General features: G+C 42.8%; 1 protein-coding gene and 1 long non-coding RNA gene across 3 annotated transcripts; one reads left to right on the plus strand and one right to left on the minus strand.

Annotated features, from left to right (window-relative positions):
* Positions 1-3,364: 3,364 nt before the first annotated feature.
* On the plus strand, positions 3,365-5,201 carry LOC310796358. Its single transcript, XR_014553671.1, has 2 exons — positions 3,365-4,717; positions 4,842-5,201. It is a non-coding gene; the product is annotated as an uncharacterized lncRNA (long non-coding RNA).
* Positions 5,202-5,504: 303 nt separating this feature from the next.
* On the minus strand, positions 5,505-24,079 carry elovl5 (ELOVL fatty acid elongase 5). Of its 2 annotated transcripts, none has more exons than XM_083658544.1 (8): positions 23,842-24,079; positions 15,304-15,366; positions 14,252-14,439; positions 11,010-11,087; positions 9,392-9,563; positions 8,530-8,654; positions 7,575-7,709; positions 5,505-6,052 (listed from the first exon to the last, which is right to left on the minus strand). In XM_083658544.1, exons 2-8 carry the CDS (start codon positions 15,359-15,361, stop codon positions 5,900-5,902), a joined length of 909 nt encoding a protein of 302 aa, XP_083514670.1. In that variant the 5' UTR covers positions 15,362-15,366; positions 23,842-24,079; the 3' UTR covers positions 5,505-5,899. The 2 variants fall into 2 exon arrangements, with proteins under 2 accessions (XP_083514670.1, XP_083514671.1); XM_083658545.1 differs by lacking the exon at positions 23,842-24,079 and adding an exon at positions 22,418-22,472.
* Between the last annotated feature and the right edge of the window lie 409 nt (positions 24,080-24,488).

The raw sequence follows: 24,488 nt of genomic DNA on the forward strand, positions 1-24,488 counted from the left end.
GGTTTGTAGCTCGACTGAACTATATGGTCTCTGCATTATGAATCTAAATAACATATGTTGCAAATCCTCAATGAAATAATGTCCATGCAACTCGAGGCTGAAGATTATTAGATCATTTTGGCATAAACTCATGGCTGAGGTTACCACTTTGTTTACTATTGTTTGAAAGGGAAATAAATCTCATTCATCATTCATTATATATATATACAGTATATACTGTATAAGCTTAGTATTGACATGGGTGGCTGTTGTAGCATTATTGTATAGTTTGCTGGGCCGATGTGTCCAGATGCTGTCATCCAGGTTCTTATTATGCAGATTGATGACATACAGTATTTAGTTTAGAAATGATGGGTGGATTTATAGCATACCATGAATGTTTCAGAATAATCTTCTTTAGTTCAAATTGGCTAAGTGCTGTCTGTGGTGGTGGTGTATGTCACGATTGTGATGTCATCAGTGATGTCACTGAATGCCTCCATGGCCTCCTTCACTGGCTTCTGGATAAAGTGCTCGTCGGGGCACATGACCAGGTACAGCTGAGGGAGGACAAAGAAGAAACACAGACTGAAACGAGGAGATGTCATATTTGAGTAGGGAAAAACTTCCTGGGATATTGGAATGTGTAGTTGTGATTGCACTGGCGAGACCCCCTGAATAGGATAAAAAGGCTGTTTTCTCTCTCATCCTGAGAAAAACATGTCTAGAGAAGTGTGACCCAGTGACTCAGAGTGTAGCATTGCTGGGTTTGAGGCTCAGTCACTTTTGAGGTCATGGGTTCAAACCTCGGGTGGCTGGTTCGATTCCTGCTCCATCACTGCTACCTGGAGCCAGAGGGGGGCCCTGTCTCCCCCCCGACCCAAAACCACAGACAGCTAAAATTTTACTGACTCTTTTTGCTGTGTATTACTGTGTGCAGAGTGCGGCTGCCAGGCATAAAACACAAAATGCTAAAGAAACACATCTACTGTACACTATCTGCCCAGTATGGAGTCGTCAGTTACTCTGATTTCTACAAGTGACTGGCACTGACAACAACAACAAGCATAAAGAGTGAAAGAGGTGGGATTTGAACCAGCGACCAGCTACACAGCAAGCAGCTGTTTCTCTCACTGAGCTAGAGGCAGGGACTGTCCAGTCTCCTTCACCAGCTTATGTGACATCTCTTGCCCCAGAAGTTTCCCGTTTTCCATAGACATTTTTGAAAAATCCTTATATAACAAGTTTTAAGGCTGGAACCAAGCCAACCCGTGACCTACTGAATTGCGAGTGACCATAATACATTTCTGTTGGAGCAACAAAAATAAATAAAATAAAAATAAAATAAAGATGGGGGGAATGGAACATTTGATTGAGCATGCGCTCTGTATTTGGATGCGTGTGTGTATGGATGACATGGACACGGACATGGAGTGGCCTCTCTGCACCTCGTTCTCCTGGTACTGGCTTAAACCTTTTAGCACAGGTTTAAGCAACCACCACCACCACCACCCAAGCTGACCGTCCTGATTGTACGTGAAGGAAGCCTCACTTTCATGTGATCGAGAGACATAGAGAGACAGTGAGAGAGAGCGAGACTAAGAGAGTTCGGCCAAAATCCCGCTGTAAAAAGTTTGACCTGTCTGGTTTTTAAAATGTTACATTTGAGCTGTCAATCAACATAAAGCTGGTGTGTGTGTGTGTGTGTGTTTGGGGGGGGGGGGGGGGGGGGTTCCAGTAGACTATTGTGACACCTTGCCCTAAAGCCTAAAGAGTAAATGTGGAGTGACACCAGAGGTTTAGCGCAGGTTTAAGCAACCACCATCACCACCACCCAAGCTGACCGTCCTGATTGTACCTGAAGGAAGCCTCACTTTCATGTGATCGAGAGACATAGAGAGACAGTGAGAGAGAGCGAGACTAAGAGTGTTCAGCCAAAATCCCGCTGCAAAGAGTTTGACCTGTCTGGTTTTTAAAATGTTACATTTCAGCTGTCAATCAACATAAAGCTGATGTGTGTGTGGGGGGGGGGGGGGGTTCCCAGTAGACTATTGTGACACCTGGCCCTAAAGCCTAAAGAGTAAATGTGGAGTGACACCAGAGTTTTAGCACAGGTTTAAGCAACCACCAGCACCACCACCCAAGCTGACCGTCCTGATTGTACCTGAAGGAAGCCTTACTTTCATGTGATCGAGAGACATAGAGAGACAGTGAGAGAGAGCGAGACTAAGAGAGTTCGGCCAAAATCCCGCTGCAAAAAGTTTGACCTGTCTGGTTTTTAAAATGTTACATTTCAGCTGTCAATCAACATAAAGCTACAGTATGTCCACAGGGTCCATTTCTGTGGATCTGTAGGAGGCGCTGTGTCGCTCTGTGTATCTGCCTGTAGGAGGCGCTACGCTGGTGATGTTAAAGACAGGGCAGTGCTATTATGTCTCCATCGGGAATCAAACCAACAGTCTACCTGTCAGACAGAGACAGTGACACCACGGCTCAGCCGACTGAGCTATGAGCTGTTGGGAGTTAAGTTTCTGATTTCTACACACTGTATTCACACTGACAATAACACAGAGCATAAAGAGTGAGACAGGTGAGATTTGTACCAGTGAGTAGAGCTAGAGTCAGGGACTGACTAGTCTCCTTCATCAGCTTATTTCTATCAGTGTTCAAACTACTGGTGATGGATGATAAAGAAGGATCACTGCTGCAGCTTATAATGTGAGTGCTTTTTAAGAAATTGCCTGAGGCTGGGATTGAACCAACAACCTTTGCATATCTCACAACATTCACATGTTTATCTGAGTGAGCTATAACCCACTTTCCCTTAAGCTCTTATCATATTTAGTCAACCTCATCCTGATTTTATTTAGTCAAGTTTTCGTCAGCTAAGTATTTTCATCTCATCTTAGTCAAAGAAAACTGTAACTATTCATTAGAATTTCCAAACTTATTGTAAAGATATATTAATCCGTTATTCTGGAATTGTTTTAAGGTTTGAATGTGCAATACAGACACAGCGGTTTAACTTCTTCTTCTCTTCTGATTGGATCTCTTCCCAATTCGTCCCTCCCTAACATTTTTAGTCTAGTTTTCACCAGTGAAAATAGGTAGTCGACTAACATTTCTCCTCATAGTTTTCGTCTACGAAATCAACACTGCTATGGATGCATGTCTCCACCTAGTGGTGAACTCCTCTTCCAAACTCACACACACTTTTCCACAACTCCACCATGTATCTGAAACACACATTGGCGCTTTTATTTTGAAACTAAAATTGTTTTGGCATAGCGTCTTTGCTTCACTGTATCTAGGCTAAGACCAAGCAGTATCAGAGGCGCTAAGGAAAGAGTGTAAAATACACAAGAGACAAACATTAGTGCTTTTATTTATATCATTTCTTCTGGCATTATTTTGGTTTCAGGAACAGTTTACTATCTTGAGTAGTCTTACTAGGGGCTTGATTGAATGTCTGAAATAAATGAGTCCAAAGCTATGCAGTTTGGTAAGCATATATTTTCCTAACAGAATAGTTTTAAATAGGAGAGGAATTCAATACTGTGTTTTCAAGATTTGATTTGATTTCAAATCAAATCACTTGAAGAACAAATTGATCTTTAAAGGGAATCTCTGGAATCTGGATCCCTTTAAAGATTAATTTGTTCCTCAAGTGACATAATCTTCAACAATTGACAATATGTTGAAGGAAGGAAAACAACAGTTTGAAGTCAAGCAAGTTTGCAAGCTCAGACCATTGTCACGTGGTCACGTCACCTCTGTTACCCCACATTTCAGAAAAATACATATATTTTTTTATTTCAAAATTCTATTTATAAAAATGTATGAACTACCTCATTATGTGCCTGCTTTTGCTCCCTTGGACCTTCATCACATAATGGCTAATATTCAACCTTACCTGTCACCTTGTGCAAATAAGGAACGCTAACAGGGAAGACATTTTGGGAAGGATACAGAAAATGCATTGCAATTCAATTTCTGAATAGATACACCAAGTTAAACAGGTCAAGTGTTACAAGCTTTTGAGATCCGGTTTTTAATACAAAGGATTTCTAAGATAGACTTGATATGTGTGTAATGAGTGGACTCCTGACCCAGAGAAAATATGGTGGCTGCAGAAGTGTTATTCCCATTTGGACACATTTCTGATCCAGAATCAGATTCTGATTCATGAATGGAAGAAGGTGAGCCACACATTTGAGCAACAACTTGAAACAGCACGACATAGCTCACACAGAGGTCAACACTACAGCGCATGGGTTATGCAGATGCGCTCATAAGTTAATTCAATAGTTACATTGCACACAGCTCACAGTGCACTTATGAAACGTTGCTCTATATCAGTGTGTTTACACTCGGCATCATTACTCCGTTTCTGCCAAGTCCACACATTGCACAAGTATCTGTATCAGTATATAGTATACTGGTACTGATACTATGAAAACATTGTATATACTATATATACAACGCTTTCATAGACTCCATGTCCAAAGCAATATGATCCCTTCATCCATTCTCAAGCTGCTTGTCCTTCAGGGTCACGGTTAAATCGATGGATGGGAAACAATACCACATTTTCTAAATTTGGAACCCTGAGCTAAAACAATTTAAGAAACAATACTCCCCTACTCTACACAAAAGTGGAAATAATGTGTACAGCAAAAATACAATACTGCATTATAACATGTCAATGGAATGTTGAGTGCATTGCAGTGCTACACAGGTAGCCTAGGTAAACCCAGCCCCCACGTGACCTGCTCTCTCAGTTCCCAGTCACTTGTGACTGTAAGCAGGGTGAGCCTGAGAGCAGGTCACTGGGGGCTGGGTTTACCCAGGCTACTACACAGGTATGAGAGCAAAGGAGAAAGATGGAAGCAGCAGAGGCAAGAGTGAGACACATGCATGCTCTGGTTACACATGAAAGACCAGAGGAAGTGCTGGATTCTTTTTGGAATGATTCCCTTTGTTATTGAAACAGAGATGGTCACGTGTTATTGAAACAGAGATGGTCACAGAGAGTGTGCTGCTGACACCTGCAGTGCTGCCAACAAACTCATTGGAGCCTTCGTCTTGGGACGTCCCGTACGTGAAGCAGACATGACCGGGTTTTGTTCAAATGTGTGTGTTTTTTTCCAGGTGGCAAATGAAAAGGGAGCAGCTCCTTGAACCATGTAAGTGCTTTTCAGCTTTGAAGTGAATTTCCTATAGGGGGGCAAAAGGCTATGCTGCGCATGATTTGACCATGCTACAGTATTCTTGTCCCCCTTAAAGGAACACTCTGCCCATTTTCAACCAGCTTTGTATCATTAGAACATCAGTAGTATATCGGAAAACTGTAAACGGTTTTGAAGTCTGTCATTTAATTTGACAGTTATTGAGTGTTAAAGTGTGGACCAGCGACATCACTGGTCCACACTAACTCAAATTAATAACTCATTAACTCAAATCAACTCTCATTAACTGTCAAACTATTCATCATTCATCTAGTTTGACAGTTATTGAGAGTTGATTTGAGTTAATGAGTTATTCATTTGAGTTAGTGTGGACCAGTGATGTCACTGGTCCACACTTTAACACTCAATAACTGTCAAATTAAATGACAGACTTCAAAACCGTTTACAGTTTTCTGATATACTACTGATGTTCTACTGATACAAAGCTGGTTGAAAATGGGCGGAGTGTTCCTTTAACTATAATAAATTTGATTGGATACCATAAGTGGTAATGTGTGCAAATCCATAGAAAGTCTCTGGATATACGTATGTGGCTATGGCTTTTTTTTTTTTTTTTTAGTCTCAAGTGAATACTAGACTATTCTAAGACATCTCATGTGAGAAGATAAAGAGCCCTCCTAGCAGCATTAGCTAATATGCTACATTGAGAATCGGGTGTGGTTTCGCAAACGTCAGTCCACCCTCAGTTTCCTATGTGCCGTGCGTTCCAGAGTCGCTGCTCCGTTTGCGTGTCCGTTTGTCGACACAAGAGAGCCGTTCTGATGCTCGTTCTGACGCTCCCTCCTGTGCGTGTCCTTAAGAGACACACGGCGCTTCTTGTATGTCTAGTGAGACAGAGAGAGAGAGACGGAGGGAACATGTCACATTCTATTTTAAATCTTAACCATAAAAACAGAAGTGCTTGATAAATACATTTAATGTGGACCAATTCACACTCCTCACGTCAGCATGTATTTTGAGTTGACTGTGCTGTTAGAATCCAACACCCACAATGTTTGTTCAGTGTCAAAAGTGGCATTGTGCGTGCCGTGGTGTCAAAATGGCGTAAATGTATTTACACCCTTTCGGCAGGAAACAAAACCTTACTTTTACTGTACGACTTTCAGTTTTTGTTGAATTAAAACGTATGGGTCATGATTTCAGTTGTATCCTTTTGGCACTGATAAGATCTCACCGAGTCCTTTCCATAGACCCTTCTCACGGTGGCCATTTTGTGTCGAAAAGGCAGGATAAACACAGGTGCAAGCAAAACACTAATGAGGGTTTCCATCTTCCATGATTGGAAGTTGGAAACCTTCATTAGTGTTTTGCTTGCACCTGTGTTTATCCTGCCTTTTCGACACAAAATGGCCCCAGTGAAAAGAGTCTATTGCTATAAAATAAGCTACCGGTACTCATATTTGCCCAAAGTCGCACTGACACTGGCTACTACTTTGGCTCCAAGCCCCTCGGTGTCTGGATTGATCATGTACCGTAGTTAGTAACAGACACATAATCTACAATTGCTGCAAAAAAAATGTGTTTACAATCTAAATAGTCTGAATTAGTGATGCGCGGGTCACCCAGAACCCGCCGGGTCCCGTGGGCTGGCCCGCCCCGCAGGCGGTCTGGGTTGACAAAGCAACATTATTAAATAATTTAGAGCAGTGAAACAAGCAGAGTAGGGTTACTCTGCGTGTTTCACTGCTCTAAATTATTTAATAATCTTGCTAATGTTATTAAGACGGGAACTCTCTCTCACACACACGTAGGCCTACACACAATCAGACAGACAAGTCGACTCTGAAGCCATCTGCACCCGCTGCACTCTCTATAGCCTACATGGAGTAAAGAAACGCTTCAATGAGGTAGCCTATGTGCTCTCAAAACAAACATTTTGGAAGGATTATTTGCTGTAATTATTATTTGAATTGTCCATAACACTAATGCCACCGCAGATTTTCTGTTGTGGACTCGACTGTGATCTATTTGTCAACTTTACTGCAACGTGAGTAGGCTATGTGACCAATTGAGAGCGCATGAGGTAATTAAAAGAAATCAGACAGCGAGTCTGAAGCCATATCTGCAAGCCATCTGCACCTGCTGCACTCGCTCTACTACGTTTAGTACTACTGCAATGTGACCAATTGAGAGCGCATGAGGTAATTAAAATAAATTGGGAAGAATAAGAACTGTTTCTGTAGCCTACCTCTCTACCTGCTACCTCCATTTGAAGACCTTGGATTAATTGAAGAAATAATAATAATAATAGCTGATAGTAGCTGAGTTTGTAACGACGTCATTTTTTTTTCTAAATTAATATTTAACACTTTAATTGAAACAACTGACCATATAATCATAACTCACCTGAATGTAGAAGTTTGAGAAAAGGATGACAAGTGTGAATATGTAACCTAGTTGGAAATACAGCCAGCCTTTAGGGAAACTGCAGGGCCATAATACTGCACACATCGTCTGGGACCCGGTCAAAACGAACTGAAACTGTGGAGGAAGCATAGACCTGTTACTATCACATAGACCTGTTACCATCACATAGACCTGTTACTATCACATAGACCTGTTACCATCACATAGACCTGTTACTATCACATAGACCTGTTACTATCACATAGACCTGTTACCATCACATAGACCTGTTACTATCACATAGACCTGTTACCATCACATAGACCTGTTACTATCACATAGACCTGTTACTATCACATAGACCTGTTAGTATCACATAGACCTGTTACCATCACATAGACCTGTTACCATCACATAGACCTGTTACTATCACATAGACCTGTTACTATCACATAGACCTGTTAGTATCACATAGACCTGTTACCATCACATAGACCTGTTACCATCACATAGACCTGTTACCATCACATAGACCTGTTACTATCACATAGACCTGTTAGCATCACATAGACCTGTTAGCATCACATAGACCTGTTACCATCACATAGACATGTTACTATCACATAGACCTGTTACCATCACATAGACCTGTTACTATCACATAGACCTGTTAGCATCACATAGACCTGTTAGCATCACATAGACCTGTTACCATCACATAGACCTGTTACTATCACATAGACCTGTTACCATCACATAGACCTGTTACTATCACATAGACCTGTTACTATCACATAGACCTGTTACTATCACATAGACCTGTTACTATCACATAGACCTGTTACTATCACATAGATCTGTTACTATCACATAGACCTGTTAGCATCACATAGAAACCAAAGAGGAAGAATGGACACTAAGTGAAACAGGAAGACCAAGTGCAGGAGGAGCTCACCAGCTGTAACTGTGTGATGTACTTCTTCCACCAGAGGTAAGGCCGCATGGCCGGGACAGCTGACAGGCCGTAGTAGGAGTACATGAGCACGTGGACGAAGCTGTTCATGGCAGCACCAAAATACGCTGAGGAAGACACAGACACTAAGTCACTCGATCACAGTGCGAGATAACATCAATGAATTTAGCCAAGTAGTTCTCATATATGGCTTTAGAAAAATATGAGTTTCAACAGTCTATTAACTAACTATTTGCAACATTCACATCAGCTTTCATGCAAAACCAATTGAACCCATTAATTGTAATATAACACAGGTATAATATAATAAACACAACAAGCCATGAAAATGGATGAATATGGATCATAAATATCACACTGTCACCAGATTAATGGCCATATTATGAATTTCGCTCTAAGTGTCAAAACATTCGCTTTATAGCTCTTGACATTCCCACCCCTGGCGTTATTGAATAGGAATTTCTGATTATATTGACTAATAAATACTCGTAAAACAATGAAGCGGTGACAGTATCACTACAATAAAAGAACATACTCAGAATAAGATTTTAGTTTAAGAGCAAGAAAAATGACAACTTCATAAGTTGAAGAATTGGGGTAGTTACAGTTGCAGTTTTGTGTGCAGCTTGAGTCAGACAGCACACAGACATAACATGTGCTGCGGGATTCAATAGAATAACAGTCACTTTGTGTCCTGAAGTCTTTGGCTGTTTTTAGGACCAGCGGGTTTTCAAAGTAAGAGGACCTGAATGATTGAGACCGCAGTACGGCTACGGGCCACACGGCGAATGTGTATGAATGGTTTGAGTGGAGTGGACGGTGAAGTTGTGTTGAAAACACTCACAGTGACCGCAGGGGACCCAGTTCATCACAAACCACCAGATGTTGGGCATGCTAGCATGGTGGTAGATGTGGAGAAATGTAAGCTGGTGGTTATTCTTTCGTAGGACGAAGAAAAAGGTGTCCATGAACTCAATGAGCTTGGAGAAGTAGTACCACCACAGGACATTTATGATCTGAGGAGAGAGAAAGTCAAGCGAATCAGGTTAAATATGTCAGAAACAAACGGTCAATAAGATGATCTAGAATCAAAACAAGAAAAGAACATGTTCTAGCATTTCCTGCATGAAGAGGACCTTATTGTTTACTGGATCACTACCTTCAATCAACAGGATATAACAGAATATAACTGTTTTCTCACCAATTGTTCTTGGCCAATTCCGCCTGCTGTTGCTCCACGCCCTCTGCTGATCTGGGGCGTGTTGTAGGCGAGCACATGCTTCCTCCGATACATGTACGAGGAGTTTCACCGGATCACGGTACTCCCCCAGTCCCCCCCCCCCCCCAAACAGGTGCCCTGACCAACCGGAGGAGGCGCTAGTGCAGCGCCCAGGACACGTGCTACGTCCTGCCGGTGAAGCTCCCCGCTGTCAGGTGAAAAGAAGCGGCTGGCAACTGTGCATGTGTCGGAGGAAGCGTGGTGCTACTCTACGGCTCTCCCCAGATCGGCAGAGGGGGGAGCAGCGACCGGGGCAGCAGGGGGAAATTGGCCAAGGACAATTGGGGAGAAAATGGGGGGGGGGGGATCAGAAAAAAATACAAAATACAAAAGACAGTATGAGAAATACCTTGTAAAAAAATGTCATAGAAAAAGCACATACACAGTATTTATCATGTGCAAATTGATAAGCTGTCATCCATACCAAAGACCCCTGAAAGTTCAGGATGAACCATCAAAGCAATTGAATGATCGGTGACATTGATAAAAGATTTTCTTTTGATGGCTGCAGAACTGCACTGCATTTCCAGTGTGAGCTGTGTGTTCCCAGGCCCACAGCGGACACTGAAGGCATCATGTCCTCATGGGCTGTGTGTTCCGAGGCCCACAGCGGACACTGAAGGCATCATGTCCTCATGGGCTGTGTGTTCCCAGGCCCACAGCTGACACTGAAGGCATCATGTCCTCATGAGCTGTGTGTTCCCAGGCCCACAGCGGACACTGAAGGCATCATGTCCTCATGGGCTGTGTGTTCCCAGGCCCACAGCGGACACTGAAGGCATCATGTCCTCATGGGCTGTGTGTTCCCAGGCCCACAGTGGACACTGAAGGCATCATGTCCTCATGACATGATGACATAGATTCAATGGACTCCCTGTCTCTGCAGCTTATCTGCTGGCTTTTACAGGTACTGGCCTACAGTATATAGTGTCAATTAGACCAGTGGATTTGAGATAATACACAGTTCGCTCTATTCTACTACGGTAAGCAGTATTTGAACATTGACTGTTTGTTATATCAAGAACCAGAATGGAAAACATGTTCTAGATGTAATATGTAATTCATGGGATGTCAAAGTCAAAGACACATTAACAGAAGCAGAAATGAATCCTCAGCAATAAAAACAAAATCTCTAAAGATATAAAGGTAATAAAAAGGTTGTAAATGTAAGTCAGTCTCTTGCCTTGTTATCTGCCTCTCTTGCACTGTGTGTATCTTGGCAGTAGAAGTTGTAACCTCCAAACCAGGCAGCAGCAGCAAGCTGGAGACAAAGACGTGAAGATGAGTGATGAATACTGCATGTGAACAACAGTCTCGCACACTAAACCCCCAAACCACAAACTACACACAAACTACACACACACACGCGCACGCGCAGGCGCGCACGCACACACACACACACACGCACAAAACGTAATAGGGACACTTTTCAAACTTTGTGTGACTTGTGAGACAGTGAGGACAACAGGAGGAGTGGGACAGGAGACAGTGAGGACAACAGGAGGAGTGGGACAGGAGACAGTGAGGACAACAGGAGGAGTGGGACAGGAGACAGTGAGGACAACAGGAGGAGTGGGACAGGAGACAGTGAGGACAACAGGAGGAGTGGGACAGGAGACAGTGAGGACAGCAGGAGGAGTGGGACAGGAGACAGTGAGGACAACAGGAGGAGTGCGACAGGAGACAGCGAGGACAACAGGAGGGGTGGGACAGGAGACAGTGAGGACAACAGGAGGGGTGGGACAGGAGACAGTGAGGACAACAGGAGGGGTGGGACAGGAGACAGTGAGGACAACATGAGGAGTGGGACAGGAGACAGTGAGGACAACATGAGGGGTGGGACAGGAGACAGTGAGGACAACATGAGGGGTGGGACAGGAGACAGTATTTCTCTGGGTGTCCGTTAGGGGTGGGAATCACCAGATGCCCATGATACGATACTAAAACGATAATTGAGTCACGATACGATAGTATTGCGATATTGCGATATGCTAGTATTGCGATATTTTGAATATTGCGATATTTTGATATATTGTCACTCCTAACTCGTTTTCCTACCTTTTCCTTGACCTCACCGGAAGTAAAACATGCAGTGTTTTTTTGTTTTGTTTTGTTTTTGCCCCACATGTAGGCAACATTATTAAGCTTCTCTGGACTCAATACGCCACTGCAGGCGCAAAATATATATATTTTTTGCAATATCGATACTTGGCGTCCAAATATCGATACAATATCGTCAGGCAAAAATATGGCGATACTATGGTGTATCGATTTTTTCCCCCACCCCTAGTGTCCGTCACATGACTGTGTGTCATTCTATGCATCGAGTAAGGAACACTGAAATGTAGCCAGATTGACTCAATGCTGATTCACCAGATTACTATAGATCCACTCTGTATAGATCCACTCTCTCTGTCCGCTGCTGTAAAAGGCTTTTCTAATTCATTTAAGAGCCAAGAAATTGTCATCCGTTATTAGAACCAATGGCAGAGAGAAGGGAAGCATCATGTATTTCATTGTCTGTACACACTGCAACAAGATATACTGTAGCTCCTCGATTCTTACTTCTAAATCCAGCATTCTCCACCCTATAAAATAACCCTATACTGTAAATAACCCAGCATTCTCCACCCTATAAATAACCCTATACTGTAAATAACCCAGCATTCTCCACACTATAAATAACCCTATACTGTAAATAACCCAGCATTCTCCACACTATAAATAACCCTATACTGTAAATAACCCAGCATTCTCCACACTATAAATAACCCTATACTGTAAATAACCCAGCATTCTCCACACTATAAATAACCCTATACTGTAAATAACCCAGCATTCTCCACACTATAAATAACCCTATACTGTAAATAACCCAGCATTCTCCACACTATAAATAACCCTATACTGTAAATAACCCAGCATTCTCCACACTATAAATAAACATAAAAAAATATTTTAAAAGTTCACTGCCATGTACTTTGATTCACATCAGGAGGCATTGATTTTAAGAGTTGACTCCATGGCAGGGGGCGGGGCCTGTCTGAGTACACAGAGTGAGCCTGGCCAGACATCTGAGGGTTTACGCAACGCAGACCGAGAGACAGAGTGAGAGACAGAGTGAGAGGTCATTCTGCCGGCTAGACAGGGAGGAGGAGTCAGTGTGCTGATACTTTACAGGTGCACAGAAACGCTACTTCTGACTTTGTGGCATTTAAGAAATTCACTCCCACGAATCAGCAAATTCTGCTCAAACTACACCCCTGTCGGGCGCCCGGGTAGTGCAGCGTATACCACTGTCGGGGCGTCCGGGTAGTGCAGCGGTAGAGGTTTGTGCTACCTCCGGCTTGCTCGGGCGTCCATACAGGCACAATTGGCCGTGTCTGCGGGTGGGAAGCCAGATTAAGGGTATGTGTCCTGGTCGCTGCACTAGTGTCTCCTCTGGTCGATCGGGGAGGGGAACTGGGGGGAACAGTGTGATCCAACCAATGCGCTACGTCCTGCCATTGAATACTCCTCGCCTTCAGGTGAAAAGAGGCGGCTGGCGACTGCACATGTATCGGAGGAAGGAAGCATGGTGCTAGTCTACAACTCTCCCCAGATCAACGACCGGGACAGCAGGGGAATCGAATAAGTACAGTCGGGGAGAAAGCGGAGGGGGGGGGATCCTAAAAAACGTGTCTCAAAGCCCTCTCAAATAAGAACACGATGTTATGTTTTGGAGACATCAGCGCAGAATAAATCCATCAATTTCAGTTGCAGTATTTATTTATTCAGCTGCTTATAAAATAGCAGTTTTGCAGCAAACAATAGCCGGCTGTGCTGCTGAAACAATGAGCCTGTCAGCCTCCAGCTGGGTCCCTCTCGCTCCCTGATAGCATTGTGTCTCTCTCTCTCTCTCTCTCTCTCTCTCTCTCTCTCTCTCTCTCTCTCTCTCTCTCTCTGTGTCTCTCTCTCTCTCTCTCTCTCTCTCTCTCTCTCTCTCTCTCTCTCTCTCTCTCTCTCTCTCTCTCTCTCTCTCTCTCTCTCTCTCTCTCTCTCTCAGGCTTTCAGTGAAACAGGCCAGTAACCATGGACCTGGGTCTAATCTAATCTCTTTCTACAGTCTATGGTCTAATCCCAGTCAAACCTGTGTGTTTTTTTTTTTTTTGGTGCATTAACATTAAGGAAATGTCTACTAATGTCATCTATTGAGTGCTGGTACTGTATGCTAACAGATAAAGGAGTGAGGATAATACAGTACATGCTTTGAATTCCTTAGTTTGAGCTATGCAGTGTTCTAAGCAGACCGGATGTCACCCAGCAGATGATAGAACGCTCATCTATACGAGACTTGACTTGGACTTGTGAGCAAAGACTTGAGACTTGACTTGGACTTGCAAAAAAAAATGACTTGACTTGAGCATGAGCGTCTCTGCTGCTTACCTCATAGACCATGTAGGAGGACAAGAGCGTGAGGAGCAGATTGTAGACCACCAGGAGGCGTCTGCAGGAGCTTGGCTGCCTGTGGGTCATGTACTTGGGGCCCAGCCACACGGTCAGGAGGTACAGGAGCGTCAGGGCAAAGGTCGGGGGATAGTTGTCCAGCAGCAGCCATCCCCGTACCCGCTGGTCTGCAGGAGGCAGACACACAGAGAGAGCGTTCTGCTTTAGCAGTGATGTCAGTGCTCCTCTTTCTCTGCTCTACATTTCCCACTAGGTCAAGACCACTGAGAGACGTCATTTACACTTGGCATTAACATGCATTTTCTGCCATCAGATTGGAATCAGATTGTGCTTGACCACTTGCAATGCCAGGTGTAAACGCCCCCCCAAGACACATTGAAGACGGATTGCAATCTGATCGGCCAAACCACCTCCGGAGGTGGTCGGGGACGCATTGTGTGTACACATTGAACACAAGTGTAAATGCAATGTGTCCTCTCAATCTGGATACAGCAACTGTATGCGGATTGAGAGGACACCCATTTTGGGTGATCAGATTGCCATCAGATTGCAATCTGATCATCCAAAACGCATGTTAACGCCAGGTGTAAATGGAATCAGGCTAATGTGGTCAAGCACAATCTGATTGCAATCTGATCACCCAAAACGCATGTTAACGCCAGGTGTAAATGGCCTCTGTGCTATACGAGGCGGTTGCGGCGGCTTTACTTGAGTGAGAAGGACAAGTAGCCGTAAACAGGGAGGAATGTTTGCTCAACACTTAGAGAGCTTCTGTTGAAGCAAGTCCATGCAGTGTCTACAACACTGTCATCATCACAGACTTGGGTTCACGGTTTGAGGTGTTGCTTCTTTCAAAATGCAGCATAAATTAAGTTACTAATAACTAATAATAAAGACTAGATGAATGAGGACATAGCACAGTGTTATTATGGGAGTTTGACATTTTCTAAGAGCCACTAAAACAGAGAGGAGAGGAGAGGCATACGGTCTATATCAGCCATAGAGTTGACTGACACAATGTAAAGACTTACCTCTGGGACCCATCCATGAGTCTATGTATGTGTTCAGTCTGTGATTGAACGTCTCCATATCACCTAAAAAGACAATGCACAAGGAGACATATCCAATGTGTTATGTGGATTATGTGACATACATCTATAATCAAATTGAACTAAAAGCTTTTGCACAACAAGTCAGATTATTTTTTTATTTTTTATTTTTTAACTTTCGTCCGTCATTAAAGTTTTCGGAACAAGTTTGATTTTCTGCGTTTTTCGCATCAGTCAACAGCCTTTTACGAACCGTTTGACTTATCTGTGTTTCACTGTTAAAAAAGCACATATGAAAGAAAAAACGGGACTGTGTGCTCAGTTCCTGCATCCAACTGTTACAAAGCAATCATACAGGAATATATTGAAATACAATTATTAATACAACAAACACTGGCACAAAAGCAGTGTAGTGTCATCAAAGAGGGTTTGATTAGTGATTAATAGGAAAATAGAAACAGAACAATTCAGATTATTTAACACCATGTAATTTAAAGTATGAGTCATTTTTGATATAAAGCAATCATAACTACATCTGATGCTAGTTGAAAATATAATGCTTCTCTGCCTCTGCCTTCCAGACAAGGCTCAGGTCAGTCAAGGTGTGAGTCCACCACGTAGCTATCTTTACAAGCCTTCACTTGATAAGTGTGTCTGCTGCTCTTCAATGTGTTCATCAGTCCCCCCTATAATTAAGCTCCTATAATTAAGCTATAACACGATTCTATTCAAACACACTGCACACAGTTGGGCTCACAGATTACGAGAGTGAACTCACTGTGCCCCTGGAACATTGACGTGAACAAAACGGCTGGCAAAAGTCCATGCCCTTTGATTCACTCATTATACAGGCTAACGTGCACATCAGATGGAATTGATTTTCACTGGCCTCAGCCACGGGACAGTCCAGGCTCTCTCTCTCTCTAACCTGTCCCATAGAAATGCTGCTCCCTCCCACCCGTGTGGGCTTTAAAATATGGCCCTTCACACTCGGGGATGCACAGTGAGAGGACAGCAGACAGGTGTGTACTAGCCTAGGTAAACCCAGCCCCCACGTGACCTGCTCTCTCAGTTCCCAGTCACTAGTGACTGTAAGCAGGGTGAGCCTGAGAGCAGGTCACTGGGGGCTGGGTTTACCCAGGCTAGGTGTGTACAGTAGAGTAGATCAAACAAGATGTCCCACTGAATAAGGGTGTATCTTAGCTAATGACCTAAATATTTTATTTTATTTTAGATTTGATACCCTCCCACCCCACATTCTCATTTTAATTATGTTAACTTTGACATATTCACTAACATCACTGATCACTCCAAAATTGTACAAAGCACCTGGAGCTGGTGGATTAACCCTTAATTGTTCCAGTTATTATTGAATGAATATTCTGTTCCCAAAACACGGAAACTCTCTTGAATATTATTCCTGTCCATAAGAAGCCCAGAGCAACAGAGCTCAATGATTTCAGGCCAGCTGCGCTGACCAGCATCTTATGTACATGTAGTATGGGCAGGGGCGTAGGGTCAACGCAAGTAGTTACCCACCTCTTTGAAATGAGGCAGAGAATTTACTCGCCTATTTTCAGATCACCTGTATAAATGAATGAGGGCAAACCAGGTGGGACTACTCACCTTGGATAGTTTAGTTTGGATCAGATTACATTTTTGAAGTAACCCTCCCGACCCTGGTCTTAAACTATCTTTATGCAACTGGCCCATGGTGCTAGTTAGGAGCTATGCAGACAGGGGCATATTCCACCATTAGGGGTGTCACGATACACTCAGTTCACGATACGATACGTATCACGATACTGGGTTCACGATAACGATACGATACGATACGATTTTAACAATATTTTTTTAAACTTGAATAATGACAATATATGACTGGAAAAGTAGTATTTTATTTGAAATGCACAAATACAAAACATGCTGTTGTGGGAAATTGTTATTACAATAACAACTAGAAAAAACATGAGATTGGAGATAAGGCTTATCTTGAAATAGAATGAGTTACACCGTCACTTAGATTTACTTTGAACTAAAAGGTTTCTCAGCAGTATAAATTCTCATTATGCATCTTCAGCTTTTCTTCAAACTCAAACAACAAGACTTTTCTTAGTCTATTTTTTATGCATCTTCAGTTTTTCCTGTCAAGTAAACAGTTTTGCCAGAAACTCAATTGAATGGTTTCTCTCCTGTATAACTTCTCATGTGTCTCTTCAGAGACTTGTTCAACTGAACTACTTTCCACACATTGAACTTCAACAAACAAAGACGTTTCTTTGTCTATTTTTGGAAAAAAAAAAAAAAAAAAAAAAAATTTTTTTTTTTTTCTTTTTTCTCACGATATGAGATTTCATCTCAACGATACATATCGTGACGTTTTACTATCGCGAAATTTCGTGGGACGATATATTGTGACACCCCTATCCACCATCCATTGTTGTAAGAAGAAGGAAGGAAATCAGAGAGATACAATGTTCCCAGGAGTGGTGACGTACAGAGAAAGCTTTTATACACTGAGGCAAGGCTTATCGTGCTCTTCACAATGTGCACCTGCGTTGCGGAGAGACAGTCAAGCATGCTGTTTGAAGACGTACATGCGTCAAAACAGGACTCTCAAGATATATCTATATCAAGATGTCAGGAGATAAGCATCTTGTGGTATCTATGGTGTGACAAAGTTGAAGTAAGGACGTGCTTGTTGTTATGAAACGACGTTTGAAACGATGTAAAAGAATAACATGTGACTACAGCGTGGCCTTTTTATGAACATAAGTAATTCAATCATGAGAGGCCAGTTGGTAGGATTTAACAAACTTTATTTAGCAATCGGCATGCATGACAAATACTTTGGTGCATGACTCCATTGGACAGTGGCCCCCCCAGACAACCCCCCCCCCCCCCCCCCCATGGGGGATCCTACAGGAGTCAAGACTCATTGGTGGCGGACTGGGGAGGTGGGTGGGGCAAAATTACGCTTCAGAGGACGGCTTCAGGGGAGATGGACTGCTGTGAAGCCAGCTGCTGCTATGATCGGCCAGAGAGAGAGAGGTGACGTAGAACCCTTGCTATATATACGAGAATGAACTGGCGTCATATCTGACGTCATTGCAGACGTCATACTTGGACTTGACTGACCACAACATAGCTGACGTCATACTAGAACTTGACTGACGTCGCGGGGTGGTCAGGTTATGCATGTGTGGCCTTCTGCTTGAAATTTGGTCTGGAGACCTCACGAGTAAGGAGCTGGTTATTGTGAGGCATCAGAATGTCATGATTTTCCACCAGTTTTGATTAACGACCAGCCTGTTGAAGCAGAAAAGTCGTTTAAATATTTCTGAACCTTTTTTGATTGCACTCCAAGTTTTACAGCCATCAGCCAACACAGAACCTATTTTCAAACAAGCAGCACTTGCATCTATTAGGAAATTGGATTCATACAACACAAGCAAGCACATTTTAGAGACTGTTTGTTGAAAGTGTTTCAACTTTTATGTATACATGGTATCGAGCAGCTGATGGCTAAGAGCAAAAATAGAGTGAATTACAAACGGCGAGTAAAATTATTGGGAAAGAGCAGAAACAACTGGGATGTATATATAAAATGCAGATGAGACCAAAAAAAAGTTCAACAAATTGTGCCTGATCCTGTGCAAGACAACCCCACGTAAAGAAAACTAGAATGACCGCACCGCAGATATATGCCTCCGCCAACAAGTGGGCCAGAAGCTGCTGCTGTACTTAGAGATGACACCTCTCAAACGTGTTGCTCTCTCAGCAGATAAAGCTGTCTGTTTGTGGTTGGAGGGCCGGGGGGTGGGGGGGTGGGGGGGGGGTTGTCACGTAGTGCCTCTTTTAACATTGTTGATCATTATCTCCTTCCTGAGTGTCTCAGGAACACTGGCTTGGTGTCTCTGATATTGCCCTACTGCTCTAGTACTTTGGCCATCATGGCAAAAGTCACCTATGGTGTCCCCCAGGGGTCAATTCTAGAGCCAATCATTTTTTTTTCATAATTCAAAGCTGGATCAATCTTAATACAAATAAGTCTGAAGTTATTAATAGTAGACGTTCTACTCGTGTATCTTGACACTGCAGAAATCTTGAACAAACATTTTGCACTTTGCAAGCACTTTGCTCTAATAAAGGTCATTATTAGGAGATGCTCACATGATCACATCAAAGGGAAATCAGTCTACAGCTGGCGAGAGAGATACAATGTTCCCAGGAGTGGTGACGTACAGCTTTTATAGATTGAGGCAAGTCTTATCGTGTTCTTCACAATGGTTACAGAGAGACAGTCAAGCATGCTATTTGAAGACGTACATGCGTCAAAACAGGACTCTCAAGATATATCTATATCAAGATGTCAGGAGATAAGCATCTTGTGGTATCTATGTTGTGACATGTGAGATGTCATTAAATGGTGTACAAAGTTGAAGTAAGGACGTGCTTACGTGAAAATATTGTTATTGTATTATTATGAATGAGAAACAGGCGCGACGAGATGATTGTCTGAAAGCCTGCTGTAACCAACACATACATTCTGAATTGGGGATTACAGAGCTGTTTTTTTTATATCCTCCTGAGGAGCATGCCCCCAGACTCCAGTAGTCAAATGCAGGAAATGTGTTCAAAAGTTAATACAAAAGTAACAGAAAGTAATCAGTTACATTACTTTTAGATTGTGATACTTGGATTACGTTACCGATTGCAATTCTAAACATGTAATAGTTATTGTATCGGATTACATTTTTGAAGTAACCCTCCCAACAATGGTCTTAAACTATCTTTATGCAACTGGCCCATGGTGATCGTTAGGAGCTATGTAGTCTCTCCGCAGACTCAAATATTGCGTTGAACCGCTGAGCTCCGCATGCTACATAAGTGAGTCTGTGCCACTTCACAGCCACTGCTGGTTTTTGAAGGCGGGTTGAAATTGAATGAGTGACAGGTCGTAGCACCGATGAGAGAGTAGGGCTGTGAATCTTCACTGGCCTCACGATTCGATTACGATTCAGAGGGCTACGATTCGATTATAAAACGATTATCGATGCATCTCGATGCATCTTAAATCGATGCATCACTTTTTTTCCCCAATACACGATTGATTTTTTCTCACTTTCTTTTTTCTCACTGTGTGGCTACTTTTAAAATAAAAGTGCATTTGGAATTGCATTGTATTATGATCCATAATTAAAATAAACAAATGCATGTACTTCCATTATATTTTATTCGATTATTTAAAAAATATATATATATATTTTTATTTTTTATAATCGATTTTTGACATTTGTGAATCGATGCAGAATCGTGCACGTCCGCATCGCGATCCATCTTATAATCGATTATTTTTGACACCCCTATGAGAGAGCGGTTCGAAAAATGGACTGCGCCTCCCGTGTCGTCTGATCGCAAAGTCGTTACTGATTGGAGAGGACTGAATCCACCACTGGCATATCAGTAACATGCATGCAGTAACGTAGTGCATCAGCGTAAGAACTCTCATGGGTCTGGCGTTGAGACTAGGAGCTATGCAGACTGGACATATTCCCCCATTGTTGTGAAAAACTGTAGGAGGCAGGGCCAGAAGGAAGTTGAGCCAGAGCCAAGGTCAGACTTACTGTATTTAAATAGATGCTTTGCAAAAGGAAATCAGTGTACAGCTGGCGAGAGAGATACAATGTTCCCAGGAGTGGTGACGTACAGAGAAAGCCTTTATACAGTGAGGCAAGGCTTACCATGTTCTTTACAATGGACGCCTGCGTTACAGTGAGACAGTCAAGCATGGTGTTTGAAGACGTACATGCGTCAAGGTCTCTATATCAAGATGTCGGGAGATGAGCATCTTGTGGTATCTATGGTGTGACATGTGAGACGAGTTGAAGTGAGGATGTGCTTATGAGACGATGTTTGAAAATGTTTTTAAGCACTTTGCTCTAATAAAGGTCATTATTAGGAGATGGTCACATGATCACATGGATTGGTAAACAAGGCTCATCTTCTACATGTACACTCCAGGCACGGCTATTCTGGGAAAAAGTCACTTTGGGTACAGATTGGGTACAGAATGAGAGGTATACATGTAGCCTACTGTAGCAGCTAAATGGCCATTCAATAATGTTGCTTTGAATGAGAATGTTCTTTCGAATTCTTTGAGATATTTGAGCCAGATCAGATGTCAGATCAGATGTCATGCCTGATTAAACTGCTGCCTTAGACTTTGACCTACCTACCATTGATTGCTCATAGATTTTGGATACAGAGTTGAGATTTTCCTGAAATTTGCTTCCCAAGCCAGCTTTTAGTCCCCCTATTATATGAGTTGCAGAAGACACGGCTAAGGTGACTAACAAACTAAATGACTTAAAAGCTTTGAAAGCAGTCATTCCCAACCTGTGGGCCAGGGCCAGGTGGGAACCGCAACCGCTTTTATAGAATTCTTTTGATTTTGACTTTTGAATGCGTTTCCCAATTCTGAAATCCTATTGTTACCATACTGCCACTTACTATTAATAGTAACTAACTACTAACTAGTCATTTTCTTATCTAAGGAAACTAGTTAAGTGATGACAGAAAATGATTCTCGTGGCAAAGAAAAGCTGTCCAAAGCACTGCACTGACTCCAGATCGGATAACTCCTCCTAGGTACACAGTTACGTGCTATTTCCCATTCAGTATTACCCAAGTGATGTTTGCAGTCCTGTATAATGTTTGCACGACCCTGCATCACTTTCACCTTTGCACACCTAGCAACCACAGGCATTACAAATAATATATCTGTGCTCATTCAACTGGGTCCAGTTTGTCACACTGCACCACTGGCCAGTCACTACTACTACACCTGCCTCTATAGCTGGAATAATGTAAGACAAATGATCAAAGTACATAATAGTCTGCTCTCTGTTACTGTACATCTTGCACTGCCTCCTTCAGGTGATGTGGGAGCCTCTTGCCCTTGCACTAGGTTGTGTGAAACACTGTAACTTGTCTCTGTTGTCTCTGCACCAAACACACACACACACACACACACACACACACACGCAGACGCAGGAACATTTATAGCAGCTGACCTGGCAAATTGTGTTTCTACCTCGATTTCTGATGTGGACCACAGACTGTGCTGTTCTTTTGATGTGGACCACAGACTGTGCTGTTCTTTTGATGTGGACCACAGACTGTGCTGTTCTTTTGATGTGGACCACAGAGTGCTGCTGTTCTTTTGGCTCAAGCTGTGTGTGTCTGTGCTGCTGCATAGAGACAAAGGGCAACTGAGGTGAGGTGGGGGCGGATAGATAACTTAAATAGCTACTAGCTAGCTTAGTTTTTTCTTTTATCTTCTCTCATGTGTGTGATGATATGGTGGATAAATAAATATCACCAGCTGTCATCTAGGCCACAAATTGCATATTATCGATAGCTACACGAGGCTTGTTCTGATCGACCCATAATATCCATGAAGCAACATCAACATGATAATCTGAGCGTTATGAGCCACAACAAGAGAGCACACAGACTGTGTCCCTTGCTTAAGCAGTATAGGCTACAGATCAATCCTGCATCTTTCCAAAAATACCTTAATGCATCATGTGGATTTTGCAGTAGACCACTGCAATCTAAAGTATTGTAGGTTATCATCGTATCACTGCAGCTGCGGATGGTTTAACATGATCAAATAATATCAATGGGATTCTACATTTGAATTGAATACCTGACAGAGAGTTCCCCAAGTAGTCTGAAATAACATGGGACACGTCAGTCAAAAGACATAACCAAAAAACATCACACAACCCTATATCTGGAAGTGCAATACCAGCAAGAACAGTCAAAAGTTTTCATTAAGAAGAACATTGAGTAGTTTGTTACAACAAAATTACATCTAGTAACAAAAATACAATTCTTAGTTGACGACGGACTATCACTTACAAATAAAGAACTATATCGTATAGCCTACATTTCTAGAAGGATGCTATCGTCACGTATCACAGCTCACATGACATGTCCATAGTGATACTTGATAGCCTACTGAAATTAAAGTTGTTTTTATAAAGCCACTATGAAGTGCCACAGAGGCACATTTTAAGTCCCTACATGAATAAGACAGTGGTTTTCCATAGCCTATATATAGGGTCATAAACCCCCAAAACAATCGCACTAATTTACAGTAGTAGCTACTCCGCTCCGCAGCCTGACATCATGACTGTTCATAGAAGATTTGAGCAGCTGAGCTCCAGTGCGCAGTTACAGATCTGATGACGGCGGATCATCATAACATCACTAATCAATTCATTATTATCACACACCTTAAACTACGAGACGAGAGAGTGGTGAGGAGGAGGAGGGTGGGGGATCCAGTCGATCGCATCTAGGCTAAAGTAACATTAACAGTAGCTAGGTCACCGATTCAGCATCACACCCATAACCGATTTGACGCCATGCTAACGTACAATGTTTTTAAACAACAAGAACAACCCGTGAAAAGCGATAATATGCACAGTTTGGCTGTGAGCGTCTTACCTTTAGGGAGGGGAGAGGAGGAGGCAGTAACCTTGGCTGGCTGGCCGCTCTGTGCTCAGTCTGTGTGGGCACAATGTGCAGCCTTGTCGCTCTCTCTGCTGCCTGCCTGCAGCCGGAACAGACCAACAGAAGAGGGAGGAGGACACTCTCTGCTGCCGGCCGGCCTGGAGGAACAGATGAGTGGGAGGAGAACACTCTGCTGCCTGCCTTCCTGGAGGAACAGAAGAGGGAGGACACTCTCTGCTGCCTGCCTTCCTGGAGGATCAGAAGAGGGAGGAGAACACTCTCTGCTGCCTGCCTTCCTGGAGGATCAGAAGAGTGGGAGGAGAACACGAGACTGGCCCGCTGCCCCGCAGGAGGGCTACTACGATAGGAAGTCACACCAGACACATCTTGTGAAATCTAGGCTGTGTGCCAGCTGGAGAGGACACTGGGTGCACACACAGTACATCGACCTGTCAAATATTAGATCATTGCGTTTCTTTTTCCCTGTCTGTACAATTCAGATGGGGACTTATGATGTGTTTGTAGTGCTCTCTATTGAGTTTTATAGTGACCACATACTTTATACATGTTTACATCCAATGATACATTCCCCTTGATAGTTTTGCTATTGTAAATATGTTTGTTTATTAGCCTGTAGGATT

The sequence above is a fragment of the Poromitra crassiceps genome (genome assembly GCF_964638095.1).
Source record: "Poromitra crassiceps genome assembly, chromosome: 22".
Classification (NCBI taxonomy): domain Eukaryota; kingdom Metazoa; phylum Chordata; class Actinopteri; order Beryciformes; family Melamphaidae; genus Poromitra; species Poromitra crassiceps.